We start from the raw sequence: 15,794 nt of genomic DNA on the forward strand, positions 1-15,794 counted from the left end.
ACAACGTGTTTACAACGTGTTTACAACATGTTTACAACGTGTTTACAACGTGTTTAAAACGTGTTTACAACATGTTTACAACGTGTTTACAACGTGTTCACAACGTGTTCACAACGTGTTCACAAAGTGTTCACAATGTTTTTACAAAGGGTTTACAAAGTGTTTACAAAGTGTTTACAATGTGTTTACAACGTGTTTACAATGTGTTTACAAAGGGTTTACAAAGTGTTTACAATGTGTTTACAAAGGGTTTACAAAGTGTTTACAACGTGTTTACAACGTGTTCACAAAGGGTTTACAACATGTTCACAACGTTTTTACAAAGTGTTTACAAAGTTTTTACAAAGTGTTTACAAAGTGTTTACAAAGTGTTTACAACGTGTTTACAATGTGTTTACAATGTGTTTACAACGTGTTCACAACGTGTTTACAAAGTGTTCACAACGTGTCGGGGTAAATTGCAGCAGTAGATTTGCCGTGGTAAATGAGGAAATACATTATTTCAGTTGAATGATTGTCAAATAGCTAAACCCGCACTAAGTCTGCTCAACAAGCAGGATGAAACTATTCCTATAATAAAACCCACCAGCTGCTGAACGTATCAGAACAGCCTTTTGGTAACAAGGAGGACTAAGATAACACCCACATCATCTTGTAGGGAGAGATAATCAGGTGACCAATAATGGTTGTAACGGAGATCAGCTGTGTAGGTGTCGATCATCTGGTTGCCATCGATGGTTGCCATTGGCCCCTTTATGTCTGGCCAATTAAATGCCGCGATATGACATAGATACAGAAAATAAACAGCATGGGTACATTTCTGCTACAACGAAGAGCGGTGAAGCGCGATGCTCAACTTGTCCTCTGTTTTCATGCCCTGGCTACCAGGCTGTGAACAGCGTGAAGCAAACCCGTGTGCACATGTACAGATTTAGTAGTGTGTGTGACTGTCTCGCATCTCTCTCGTCTAAATATCTGTGGTGCTGCTCGTAGCAACGCCGTTTCACCGAGTCTACCTTTAAGGACAATGCAGGAGGTGCTGTGGCAGTTTCCTGTACTTAGAGGATACAATTAAACCTCAGGATTAATTCAACCTCAGGATTAATTCAACCTCAGGATCAATTAAACCTCAGGATTAATTAAACCTCAGGATTAATTAAACCTCAGGATTAATTAGACCTCAGGATTAATTAGACCTCAGGATTAATTCAACCTCGGGATTAATTAGACCTCAGGATTAATTAGACCTCAGGATTAATTAAACCTCAGGATTAATTCAACCTCGGGATTAATTAGACCTCAGGATTAATTAGACCTCAGGATTAATTAAACCTCAGGATTAATTAAACCTCGGGATTAATTAGACCTCAGGATTAATTAGACCTCAGGATTAATTAAACCTCGGGATTAATTAAACCTCAGGATTAATTAAACCTCAGGATTAATTCAACCTCGGGATTAATTCAACCTCGGGATTAATTAAACCTCAGGATTAATTAAGCCTCAAATCAGCATCAATGTGTGATGACGTGATGACAGAATTAGGACTGATGTTGTTTGTGGTATAAACTTGACCTCTGACCCTTTATTTCCTGTTTCTCTCCTATCCTGATTGGCTGACAGCTCCCAGCTCCGCCCCCAAGGACCTGACGGTAATCAGTCGTGAGGGGAGACCCAGAGCTATTCTGATTAGCTGGCAACCCCCAATGGAGACTAACGGACGGATCATGGGTAAGAACAGAAGTACTGTTACTGTCTCCACCCTGGACCCTTTATCTAGTCTATAGTACTGTCTCCATCCTGGACCCTTTATCTAGTCTGTAGTACTGTTACTGTCTCCACCCTGGACCCTTTATCTAGTCTATAGTACTGTTACTGTCTCCACCCTGGACCCTTTATCTAGTCTATAGTACTGTTACTGTCTCCACCCTGGACCCTTTATCTAGTCTATAGTACTGTCTCCACCCTGGACCCTTTATCTAGTCTATAGTACTGTTACTGTCTCCATCCTGGACCCTTTATCTAGTCTATAGTACTGTTACTGTCTCCACCCTGGACCCTTTATCTAGTCTATAGTACTGTTACTGTCTCCACCCTGGACCCTTTATCTAGTCTATAGTACTGTTACTGTCTCCACCCTGGACCCTTTATCTAGTCTATAGTACTGTTACTGTCTCCACCCTGGACCCTTTATCTAGTCTATAGTACTGTTACTGTCTCCACCCTGGACCCTTTATCGAGTCTATAGTACTGTTACTGTCTCCACCCTGGACCCTTTATCTAGTCTATAGTACTGTTACTGTCTCCACCCTGGACCCTTTATCTAGTCTATAGTACTGTTACTGTCTCCACCCTGGACCCTTTATCTAGTCTATAGTACTGTTACTGTCTCTACCCTGTACCCTTTATCTAGTCTATAGTTCTGTTACTGTCTCCACCCTGGACCCTTTATCTAGTCTATAGTACTGTCTCCACCCTGGACCCTTTATCTAGTCTATAGTACTGTTACTGTCTCTACCCTGTACCCTTTATCTAGTCTATAGTACTGTTACTGTCTCCACCCTGGACCCTTTATCTAGTCTATAGTACTGTTACTGTCTCCACCCTGGACCCTTTATCTAGTCTATAGTACTGTTACTGTCTCCACCCTGGACCCTTTATCTAGTCTATAGTACTGTTACTGTCTCCACCCTGGACCCTTTATCTAGTCTATAGTTCTGTTACTGTCTCCACCCTGGACCCTTTATCTAGTCTATAGTACTGTCTCCACCCTGTACCCTTTATCTAGTCTATAGTACTGTTACTGTCTCCACCCTGGACCCTTTATCTAGTCTATAGTACTGTTACTGTCTCCACCCTGGACCCTTTATCTAGTCTATAGTACTGTTACTGTCTCCACCCTGGACCCTTTATCTAGTCTATAGTACTGTTACTGTCTCAACCCTGGACCCTTTATCTAGTCTATAGTACTGTTACTGTCTCCACCCTGGACCCTTTATCTAGTCTATAGTACTGTTACTGTCTCCACCCTGGACCCTTTATCTAGTCTAAAGTACTGTTACTGTCTCCACCCTGGACCCTTTATCTAGTCTATAGTACTGTTACTGTCTCCACCCTGGACCCTTTATCTAGTCTATAGTACTGTTACTGTCTCCATCCTGGACCCTTTATCTAGTCTATAGTACTGTTACTGTCTCCATCCTGGACCCTTTATCTAGTCTATAGTACTGTTACTGTCTCCACCCTGGACCCTTTATCTAGTCTATAGTACTGCCTCCACCCTGGACACTTTATCTAGTCTATAGTTCTGTTACTGTCTCCACCCTGGACCCTTTATCTAGTCTATAGTACTGTCTCCACCCTGGACCCTTTATCTAGTCTATAGTACTGTTACTGTCTCCACCCTGTACCCTTTATCTAGTCTATAGTACTGTTACTGTCTCCACCCTGTACCCTTTATCTAGTCTAAAGTACTGTTACTGTCTCCACCTTGGACCCAAGCACTACCCTCCCCTTCTCCCATAGAAGACCCATAGTCCTCCTCCCCCTCCCTTCCTCTCCTTCTCCACCCCTCCTTTCCTCCCTTCCTCTCCTCAACTCCCCCTCCCTTCCCTTCCTCTCCTCCCCTCCTCCTCCCTTCCTCTCTTCCCCTCCTCCCCCTCCATTCCTCTTCCTCCACCCTTCCTCTTCCCCCACCCTACCCCCCTTTTCCTCCCCTATTCCCCCCTCCCCCATCCTCTCCTTCTCCTCTCCACCCTTCTCCTCTCCTCAATGTTGTAAATCAGTCTCCAGTAATGATCCTGATGACGACTGAAGTCAGACTACGGCCAATAGAGTGCTCCCTGTGGACAGAACGGTGTGTGTGGTAGATGGATGCTGTTTCCTTGTTCCCTGCTCTCCACACTAACTATGTGGGAACACAGTCAGTCAATCTGTCCTTTGGGATACAGTCAGTCAAATACCAGGCTTCTACTGAAATCTTTAAAGACTGTTTTAAGGCTGAATGACCTGGAAGGTATCAGGTTATCTCTGCTCGTCGTACTGAATGACCTGGAAGGTATCAGGTTATCTCTGCTCGTCGTACTGAATGACCTGGAAGGTATCAGGTTATCTCTGCTCGTCGTACTGAATGACCTGGAATGTATTAGTTTATCTCTGCTCGTCGTACTGAATGACCTGGAAGGTATCAGGTTATCTCTGCTCGTCGTACTGAATGACCTGGAAGGTATCAGGTTATCTCTGCTCGTCGTACTGAATGACCTGGAAGGTATCAGGTTATCTCTGCTCGTCGTACTGAATGACCTGGAAGGTATCAGGTTATCTCTGCTCGTCGTACTGAATGACCTGGAAGATATCAGGTTATCTCTGCTCATCGTACTGAATGACCTGTAGGGTATAAGGTTATCTCTGCTCATCGTACTGAATGACCTGTAGGGTATCAGGTTATCTCTGCTCATCGTACTGAATGACCTGTAGGGTATCAGGTTATCTCTGCTCGTCGTACTGAATGACCTGTAGGGTATCAGGTTATCTCTGCTCGTCGTACTGAATGACCTGTATGGTATCAGGTTATCTCTGCTCATCGTACTGAATGACCTGGAAGGTATCAGGTTATCTCTGCTCGTCGTACTGAATGACCTGGAAGGTATCAGGTTATCTCTGCTCGTCGTACTGAATGACCTGGAAGATATCAGGTTATCTCTGCTCATCGTACTGAATGACCTGTAGGGTATAAGGTTATCTCTGCTCATCGTACTGAATGACCTGTAGGGTATCAGGTTATCTCTGCTCATCGTACTGAATGACCTGGAAGGTATCAGGTTATCTCTGCTCGTCGTACTGAATGACCTGGAATGTATTAGTTTATCTCTGCTCGTCGTACTGAATGACCTGGAAGGTATCAGGTTATCTCTGCTCGTCGTACTGAATGACCTGGAAGGTATCAGGTTATCTCTGCTCGTCGTACTGAATGACCTGGAAGGTATCAGGTTATCTCTGCTCGTCGTACTGAATGACCTGGAAGGTATCAGGTTATCTCTGCTCGTCGTACTGAATGACCTGGAAGATATCAGGTTATCTCTGCTCATCGTACTGAATGACCTGTAGGGTATAAGGTTATCTCTGCTCATCGTACTGAATGACCTGTAGGGTATCAGGTTATCTCTGCTCATCGTACTGAATGACCTGTAGGGTATCAGGTTATCTCTGCTCGTCGTACTGAATGACCTGTAGGGTATCAGGTTATCTCTGCTCGTCGTACTGAATGACCTGTAGGGTATCAGGTTATCTCTGCTCATCGTACTGAATGACCTGTAGGGTATCAGGTAAACTCTGCTCGTCGTACTGAATGACCTGTAGGGTATCAGGTTAGCTCTGCTCATCGTACTGAATGTTAATTTCTTGTGTTCCACATATTCTCTCCTGGTGTATAATGTCTCTAGTGATTACTTGTAAACAATGAAAATAACACTAATTGTGAAGATACCGCTGTTGATTCTGTAGACTGTAGACTACATGACTCAGCTACCTGTTGATTCTGTTATGATGTAGAGGTCTGTAGACTACATGACTCAGCTCGTGTGCAATAGAATGACGTAAGGTTCCCTGGAACATGACTAAGAGCATAAAATTAAAAAGAGAAGTAAACCCAAACAGTTGTTGCAGCGGGGATGATTCCTCAGCGGGTGTGTTGTATTGTCTTTGTGACCTGCCAGGCTACATCTTGTTCTACACTGGACAAAACTCTAGCCTGGTCACAGATCTGTTTTGTGCTGTCTTGTCAACTCCTATGGTAATTGTCAAGGGTTGTTACTTAGACTCTCTCTGTGTTGTTATCTTTCTAACACACCAGGCTATTTCTTGTACTACACCCTGGATAAGAACATGCCTATGGATGAATGGGTTACGGTTAGGGTTATTCAGTCTTCCTCTGTGTGTTGTTTCTCTACCAGGCTATATCCTGTACTACACCCTGGATAAGAACATGCCTATTGATGACTGGGTAATGGAGAGTATCAGTGGAGACCGTCTGACCCACCAGGTGATGGACCTGAACCTGGACACAGTCTACTACTTCAGGATCCAGGCTAAGAATGCCAAGGGAGTGGGTCCCCTGTCAGACCCCATCCACTTCAGGACTAACAAAGGTATGGAATGAGCAGAGTTTCTCACAGTTGCTTTCAGCCTATCGTTAACCTTTCTCACAGTTGCTTTCAGCCTATCGTTAACCTTTCTCACAGTTGCTTTCAGCCTATCGTTAACCTTTCTCACAGTTGCTTTCAGCCTATCGTTAACCTTTCTCACAGTTGCTTTCAGCCTATCGTTAACCTTTCTCACAGTTGCTTTCAGCCTATCGTTAACCTTTCTCACAGTTGCTTTCAGCCTATCGTTAACCTTTCTCACAGTTGCTTTCAGCCTATCGTTAACCTTTCTCACAGTTGCTTTCAGCCTATCGTTAACCTTTCTCACAGTTGCTTTCAGCCTATCGTTAACCTTTCTCACAGTTGCTTTCAGCCTATCGTTAACCTTTCTCACAGTTGCTTTCAGCCTATCGTTAACCTTTCTCACAGTTGCTTTCAGCCTATCGTTAACCTTTCTCACAGTTGCTTTCAGCCTATCGTTAACCTTTCTCACAGTTGCTTTCAGCCTATCGTTAACCTTTCTCACAGTTGCTTTCAGCCTATCGTTAACCTTTCTCACAGTTGCTTTCAGCCTATCGTTAACCTTTCTCACAGTTGCTTTCAGCCTATCGTTAACCTTTCTCACAGTTGCTTTCAGCCTATCGTTAACCTTTCTCACAGTTGCTTTCAGCCTATCGTTCACCTTTCTCACAGTTGCTTTCAGCCTATCGTTAACCTTTCTCACAGTTGCTTTCAGCCTATCGTTAACCTTTCTCACAGTTGCTTTCAGCCTATCGTTAACCTTTCTCACAGTTGCTTTCAGCCTATCGTTAACCTTTCTCACAGTTGCTTTCAGCCTATCGTTAACCTTTCTCACAGTTGCTTTCAGCCTATCGTTAACCTTTCTCACAGTTGCTTTCAGCCTATCGTTAACCTTTCTCACAGTTGCTTTCAGCCTATCGTTAACCTTTCTCACAGTTGCTTTCAGCCTATCGTTAACCTTTCTCACAGTTGCTTTCAGCCTATCGTTAACCTTTCTCACAGTTGCTTTCAGCCTATCGTTAACCTTTCTCACAGCTACTTTCAGCCTATCGTTAACCTTTCTCACAGTTGCTTTCAGCCTATCAGTTAACTACCTTTTTCCTCTCAACCCCCCCTCTTAGTCCAGTTAACTGCCTTCTCTCAACCCCCCCTCTTAGTCCTGTTAACTACCTTCTCTCATCCTCACATCCAGTCCCGTTAACTGCCTTCTCTCATCCTCACATCCAGTCCCGTTAACTGCCTTCTCTCATCCTCACATCCAGTCCCGTTAACTGCCTTCTCTCATCCTCACATCCAGTCCCGTTAACTGCCTTCTCTCATCCTCACATCCAGTCCCGTTAACTGCCTTCTCTCATCCTCACATCCAGTCCCGTTAACTGCCTTCTCTCATCCTCACATCCAGTCCAGTTAACTGCCTTCTCTCATCCTCACATCCAGTCCCGTTAACTGCCTTCTCTCATCCTCACATCCAGTCCCATTAACTGCCTTCTCTCATCCTCACATCCAGTCCCGTTAACTGCCTTCTCTCATCCTCACATCCAGTCCCGTTAACTGCCTTCTCTCATCCTCACATCCAGTCCAGTTAACTGCCTTCTCTCATCCTCACATCCAGTCCCGTTAACTGCCTTCTCTCATCCTCACATCCAGTCCCGTTAACTGCCTTCTCTCATCCTCACATCCAGTCCCGTTAACTGCCTTCTCTCATCCTCACATCCAGCCCCGTTAACTGCCTTCTCTCATCCTCACATCCAGTCCAGTTAACTGCCTTCTCTCATCCTCACATCCAGTCCAGTTAACTGCCTTCTCTCATCCTCACATCCAGTCCAGTTAACTGCCTTCTCTCATCCTCACATCCAGTCCAGTTAACTGCCTTCTCTCATCCTCACATCCAGTCCAGTTAACTGCCTTCTCTCATCCTCCTATCCAGTCCATTTAACTGCCTTCTCTCATCCTCACATCCAGTCCAGTTAACTGCCTTCTCTCATCCTCACATCCAGTCCCGTTAACTGCCTTCTCTCATCCTCACATCCAGCCCTGTTAACTGCCTTCTCTCATCCTCACATCCAGTCCTGTTAACTGCCTTCTCTCATCCTCACATCCAGTCCCGTTAACTGCCTTCTCTCATCCTCACATCCAGCCCCGTTAACTGCCTTCTCTCATCCTCACATCCAGTCCAGTTAACTGCCTTCTCTCATCCTCACATCCAGTCCCGTTAACTGCCTTCTCTCATCCTCACATCCAGTCCAGTTAACTGCCTTCTCTCATCCTCACATCCAGTCCAGTTAACTGCCTTCTCTCATCCTCACATCCAGTCCAGTTAACTGCCTTCTCTCATCCTCACATCCAGTCCAGTTAACTGCCTTCTCTCATCCTCACATCCAGTCCAGTTAACTGCCTTCTCTCATCCTCACATCCAGTCCCGTTAACTGCCTTCTCTCATCCTCACATCCAGCCCTGTTAACTGCCTTCTCTCATCCTCACATCCAGTCCCGTTAACTGCCTTCTCTCATTCTCACATCCAGTCCCGTTAACTGCCTTCTCTCATCCTCACATCCAGTCCAGTTAACTGCCTTCTCTCATCCTCACACCCAGTCCAGCTAACTGCCTTCTCTCATCCTCACATCCAGTCCCGTTAACTGCCTTCTCTCATCCTCACATCCAGTCCCGTTAACTGCCTTCTCTCATCCTCACATCCAGTCCAGTTAACTGCCTTCTCTCATCCTCACATCCAGCCCTGTTAACTGCCTTCTCTCATCCTCACATCCAGTCCTGTTAACTGCCTTCTCTCATCCTCACATCCAGTCCCGTTAACTGCCTTCTCTCATCCTCACATCCAGCCCCGTTAACTGCCTTCTCTCATCCTCACATCCAGTCCAGTTAACTGCCTTCTCTCATCCTCACATCCAGTCCCGTTAACTGCCTTCTCTCATCCTCACATCCAGTCCAGTTAACTGCCTTCTCTCATCCTCACATCCAGTCCAGTTAACTGCCTTCTCTCATCCTCACATCCAGTCCAGTTAACTGCCTTCTCTCATCCTCACATCCAGTCCAGTTAACTGCCTTCTCTCATCCTCACATCCAGTCCAGTTAACTGCCTTCTCTCATCCTCACATCCAGTCCCGTTAACTGCCTTCTCTCATCCTCACATCCAGCCCTGTTAACTGCCTTCTCTCATCCTCACATCCAGTCCCGTTAACTGCCTTCTCTCATTCTCACATCCAGTCCCGTTAACTGCCTTCTCTCATCCTCACATCCAGTCCAGTTAACTGCCTTCTCTCATCCTCACACCCAGTCCAGATAACTGCCTTCTCTCATCCTCACATCCAGTCCCGTTAACTGCCTTCTCTCATCCTCACATCCAGTCCCGTTAACTGCCTTCTCTCATCCTCACATCCAGTCCAGTTAACTGCCTTCTCTCATCCTCACATCCAGTCCAGTTAACTGCCTTCTCTCATCCTCACATCCAGTCCAGTTAACTGCCTTCTCTCATCCTCACATCCAGTCCAGTTAACTGCCTTCTCTCATCCTCACATCCAGTCCAGTTAACTGCCTTCTCTCATCCTCACATCCAGTCCCGTTAACTGCCTTCTCTCATCCTCACATCCAGCCCCGTTAACTGCCTTCTCTCATCCTCACATCCAGTCCCGTTAACTGCCTTCTCTCATTCTCACATCCAGTCCCGTTAACTGCCTTCTCTCATCCTCACATCCAGTCCAGTTAACTGCCTTCTCTCATCCTCACATCCAGTCCCGTTAACTGCCTTCTCTCATCCTCGCATCCAGTCCCGTTAACTGCCTTCTCTCATCCTCACATCCAGTCCCGTTAACTGCCTTCTCTCATCCTCACATCCAGCCCCGTTAACTGCCTTCTCTCATCCTCACATCCAGTCCAGTTAACTGCCTTCTCTCATCCTCACATCCAGTCCCGTTAACTGCCTTCTCTCATCCTCACATCCAGTCCCGTTAACTGCCTTCTCTCATCCTCACATCCAGTCCAGTTAACTGCCTTCTCTCATCCTCACATCCAGTCCCGTTAACTGCCTTCTCTCATCCTCACATCCAGTCCCGTTAACTGCCTTCTCTCATCCTCACATCCAGTCCCGTTAACTGCCTTCTCTCATCCTCACATCCAGCCCCGTTAACTGCCTTCTCTCATCCTCACATCCAGTCCAGTTATCTGCCTTCTCTCATCCTCACATCCAGTCCCGTTAACTGCCTTCTCTCATCCTCACATCCAGTCCCGTTAACTGCCTTCTCTCATCCTCACATCCAGTCCAGTTAACTGCCTTCTCTCATCCTCACATCCAGTCCCGTTAACTGCCTTCTCTCATCCTCACATCCAGTCCAGTTAACTGCCTTCTCTCATCCTCACATCCAGTCCAGTTAACTGCCTTCTCTCATCCTCACATCCAGTCCAGTTAACTGCCTTCTCTCATCCTCACATCCAGTCCAGTTAACTGCCTTCTCTCATCCTCACATCCAGTCCCGTTAACTGCCTTCTCTCATCCTCACATCCAGCCCCGTTAACTGCCTTCTCTCATCCTCACATCCAGTCCAGTTAACTGCCTTCTCTCATCCTCACATCCAGTCCCGTTAACTGCATTCTCTCATCCTCACATCCGGTCCCGTTAACTGCCTTCTCTCATCCTCACATCCAGTCCAGTTAACTGCCTTCTCTCATCCTCACATCCAGTCCCGTTAACTGCCTTCTCTCATCCTCACATCCAGTCCAGTTAACTGCCTTCTCTCATCCTCACATCCAGTCCCGTTAACTGCCTTCTCTCATCCTCACAACCAGTCCCGTTAACTGCCTTCTCTCATCCTCACATCCAGTCCCGTTAACTACCTTCTCTCATCCTCACATCCAGTCCCGTTAACTGCCTTCTCTCATCCTCACATCCAGTCCCGTTAACTGCCTTCTCTCATCCTCACATCCAGTCCCGTTAACTGCCTTCTATCATCCTCACATCCAGTCCAGTTAACTACCTTCTCTCATCCTCACATCCAGTCCTGATTCCCAGATGGAGGAGTCTCTCACTAATTATTTCCTCTTGATTCTGGCCCTCCTCCAACCAGGATGTATTCATGGTTCCATCCACACCTGTTATTCCTAGCTAGCCTCTGACATGATTTCTTTCCACCCATCATGTTTTGCTTGTAAATAAACAATCAATAATATTGGCCACGCTTGGTACTTTGGTGTTACTCAGAAGTCGTGAGGTGTAGTTTACAGTGCCTTCAGAAACTATTCATAGTATTCATAATTAACCAATTCCACATTTTGTTGTGTTACAACCTGATTTCAAAATGGATTTAATAAAACATTTTCTCAACCATCTTCACAATACCCGATAATGACAAAGTGAAAACATGATTTTAGAAGGTTTTGCAAATGTTTTTTGAAAATTAAATACAGAAAATATCTCATTTATATAAGTATTCACAGCCCTGAGTCAATACTTTTGTAGAAGCATCTTTGTCAGCGATTACAGCTGTGAGTCTTTCTGGGTAAGTCTCTAAGAGCTTTCCACTCCTGGATTGTACAACATTTGCCCATTATAATCTCTGTCAAATGGATTGTTGATCATTGCTAGAGAATCATATTCAGGTCTTGCCATAGATTTTCAAGTGGATTTCAGTCCCAGCCACTCAGGGACAATCACTGTCTTCTTGGTAAGCAACTCCAGTGTATATGTGCCCTCGTGTTTTAGGTTATTATCCTGCTGAAAGGTAAAGTCATCTCCCAGTGTCTGGTGGAAAGCAGACTGAACCAGGTTTTCTACTAGGATTTAGCCTGTACTTAACTCCATTCCGTTTATTTATTTTTTCCTGACAAACTCCCCAGTCCTTAATAATTACAAGCATACCCATAACATGATGCAGTCACTACTATGCTTGAAAATATGGAGAATGATTCTCAGTAACGTGTTGTAATGGATTTGCCCCAAACATAACACATTGTATTTAGGACAAAAACGTAATTGCTTTGCCACATTATTTTATTACTTTAGTGCCTTGTATTGGAATATTTGTATTCTGTACAGACTTCCTTCTTTTCACGCTGTCATTTAGGTTAGTATTGTGGAGTAACTACAGTGTTGTTGATCCATCCTTAGTTTTCATCTATCACAGCCATTAAACTCTGTAACTGTTTTAAAGTCACCATTGGCCTCATTGTGAAAACTCTGAGCGGTTTCCTTCCTCTCTGGCAACTGAGTTAGGAAGGACACCTGTATCTTTGTAATGACTGGGTGGAATTTATACACCATCCAAAGTGTAATTGATAACTTCACCAGGCTCAAATGGATATTCAATGTCTGATTTTGTATATTTTTTTTTTTTAAATCTACCAATAGGAGCCCTTCTTTACGAGGCGTTGGGAAACCTCCCTGATCTTTGTGGTTGAATCTGTGTTTGAAATTCACTACTGGACTGAGGGACCTTACAGATAATTGTATGTGTGAGGGGTACAGAGGTGGGGTAGTCACTCAGAAATCATGTTAAACACTATTATTGCATGCAACTTATTGTGTGACTTGTTAAGCAAAGTTTTACTCCTGAACTTGTTTAGGCTTGACATAACAAATGGGGTTAAATAATTATTAACTCAAGACATTTCAGCTTTTAATTACACTTTGATGTTATGTTATGTAAATCCATAAATTCAGGCTGTAACACAACAAAATGTGGAAAATGTCAAAGACTGAATAATTTCTGAAGTTAGATCCAGTCGCGTTAGCACACTGTTTGTCTTCATCACTGTAGGTCAATGGAAACGAGCTAACGCTGTGCTAATGCTACTTCATCACTGTAGGTTAAGGGAAACGAGCTAATGCTGTGCTAATGCTACTTCATCACTGTAGGTTAAGGGAAATGAGCTAACGCTGTGCTAATGCTACTTCATCACTGTAGGTCAATGGAAACGTGCTAACGCTGTGCTAATGCTACTTCATCACTGTAGGTTAAGGGGAACGAGCTAATGCTGTGCTAATGCTACTTCATCACTGTAGGTTAAGGGAAAAAGTGCTAATGCTACTTTATCACTGTGGATCAAGGGAAACGGGCCAATGCTGTGCTTATGCTACAACATCACTGTAGGCTAAGGGAAACGAGCTAACGCTGTGCCAATGCTACTTCATCACTTTAGGTCAAGGAAAACGAGCTAACGCTAAGTAGCATCACCACCGCTAATCTAGTCCTGCAGGAGAACATTAATTAATGTGCTGTTTAGCATCCGTTGCACACAGTGAACAGTGAACGCGGAGGTCCCAACTAGATCTGTCACGCTCTGACCTTAGATATCTCTGTTTTCTTTATATTTTGGTTAGGGCAGGGTGTGACGAGGGTGGGTATGCTACTTTTTGTATTGTGTAGGGTTTTTGTATGTCTAGGGGTTTTGTAGGTCTAGGTAATTTGTATGTCTATGGTGGACTGATATGGTTCCCAATCAGAGGCAGCTGTTTATCGTTGTCTCTGATTGGGGATCATATTTAGGTAGCTATTTTCCCTTCTGTGTTGGTGGGTTGTTGTCCTATGTTTAGTTGCCTGTCTGCACTATCCATATAGCTTCACGGTTCGTTTTGTTAGTTTGTTCAGTGTTTCGTTCTTCAATAAAGAAGAATTCACGCATACCACGCTGCACCTTTGTCTGATCCTTACGACGAACGTGACAGAAAAACCCACCACAAAAGGAACAAGCAGCGGGTTAATAACCTCTTGCGACGAGCAATCCCGGATCCGGGAGCGTAATCATAGCCTCAAACGAATTTGCATAACGCAGCGGATAAATACCCCTAGAAACGTTTCCTATTCATGAAAATCGCAAATGAAATGAAATAAATATATTCAAACACAAGCTTAGCCTTTTGTTAACAACACTGTCATCTCAGATTTTCAAAACATGCGTTACAGCCAACGCTAGACAAGCATTTGTGTAAGTTTATCATCTAGCTCTGCTGGCAGCAGGCAACATTTTCACGAAAATAAGAAAAGCAACCAAATTAAATCATTTACCTTTGAAGAACTTCGGATGTTTTCACTCTGGAGACTCCCAGTTAGATAGCAAATGTTCCTTTTTTCCAAAAAGATTATTTCTGTAGGCGAAATAGCTTCCGTTTCTTCATCATGAAAACGTAAGCTCATTTCTAGCTCATTCACAGCCATATGTCAATTATATGCATAGTCAAGCATCTTTTCGTGACAAAATATCTTGTTTAAAACGGGAACGTTTTTCATCCCCAAAAATTTACAGCGCCCTCTAATGCATAACTGGAGCGGACATCCTGGGCCCGGGAGAAAGATGAGTGGAGGACATCCTGGACCTAGGAGGAGGTAATGGCAGGGGACAAGACCCTGCCATGGAAGCAGGTGGAGATAGCGCAGGAGGAACGGTGACGATACGAGGGGACACGGTTAGCATGGAAGCCCGAGAGGCAGCAACAATAAAACATTTTGGGGGGGGGGACACGAGGAGATTGGCTGAGGCAGGTTGGAGACCTGAGCCAACTCCTCGTGCTTACCATAGGGAGCGTGGTACTGGTCAGGCACCGTGTTATGCCCGGTGCGCTCATTCCAGCTCCTCGCATTGGCCGGGCTAGAATGGGCATCCAGCCAGGACTTCTGGTCTCCAGTACACCTCCTTGGACCAGGATATCCTGCGCTTGCTCTGCACACAGTCTCGGGACTGGGGACCGTCGCTGGAGACCCCGGACTGGGGACCATCACTGGGGACCGTCGCTGGAGGCCCCGGACTGGGGACCGTCGTTGGAGACCCCGGACTGGGGACCGTCACTGGGGACCGTCGCTGGAGGCCCCGGACTGAAAACCGTCGCTGGAGGCCCTGGACTGTGGCCCGTTGTTGGAGGTTCCGGACTGTGACCCGTCGTTGGAGGTTCCGGACTGTGGCCCGTTGCTGGAGGTTCCGGTCTGTGAACTGTCGCCGGCCGCTCTGGACTGGGTACTGTCGCAGGACGCTCTGGACTGGGTATTGTCGCCGGCACTGATGGTACCGGGCTGGGGACACGCACCTCAGGGCGAGTGCGGGGAGGAGACACAGAATACATTGGACCGTGGAGACGCATTGGAGATCCAGAACATAGACCTGGTTCAATACGTCCTGGCTGGATGCCCATTCTAGCCCGGCAAATGTGAGGAGCTGGAATAGATCGCACCGGGCTAGAATAGTGCACTGGAGACACCGTGTGCATCTCTGCATAACACGGTGCCTGACCAGTTACACTCCCAACGAGCCAAGGCGCAGCGTGATTGGAATACATTCTTCTTTTATTAAAACAAAGAAAACTAAAGAAACAAAACAACAAAATGACCGTGAAGCTATATCTAACGAGTGCTGACATGTAACTAACCATAGACAATAACCCACAAAACCAAAATGGAAATGGCAACCTAAATAGGATTCCCAATCAGAGACAACGATAAACAGCTGTCTCTGATTGGGAACCAATTCAGGCCACCATAGACCTACATTTACCTAGACAAACCAAAACCCCATAGATGTACAAAAAACCCTAAATAAGTCAAAACACACATACCACCCTCGTCACACCTTGACCTAACCAAAATAATAAAGAAAACCAAGATAACTAAGGTCAGGGCGTGACACATATCCTGGGCC

General features: G+C 45.4%; 1 protein-coding gene across 1 annotated transcript in view; it reads left to right on the top strand.

Annotated features, from left to right (window-relative positions):
• Positions 1 to 15,794, top strand: part of LOC139409827 (netrin receptor DCC-like) — a 567,888-nt gene that overhangs the window by 461,096 nt on the left and 90,998 nt on the right. The window contains exons 20-21 of the mRNA XM_071155214.1: positions 1,624 to 1,731; positions 5,952 to 6,146. Coding sequence (XP_071011315.1) covers positions 1,624 to 1,731; positions 5,952 to 6,146 — 303 coding nt within the window. The remainder of the gene's footprint in view (positions 1 to 1,623; positions 1,732 to 5,951; positions 6,147 to 15,794) is intronic.

This window comes from Oncorhynchus clarkii, chromosome 5, assembly GCF_045791955.1.
Source record: "Oncorhynchus clarkii lewisi isolate Uvic-CL-2024 chromosome 5, UVic_Ocla_1.0, whole genome shotgun sequence".
Taxonomy (NCBI): domain Eukaryota; kingdom Metazoa; phylum Chordata; class Actinopteri; order Salmoniformes; family Salmonidae; genus Oncorhynchus; species Oncorhynchus clarkii.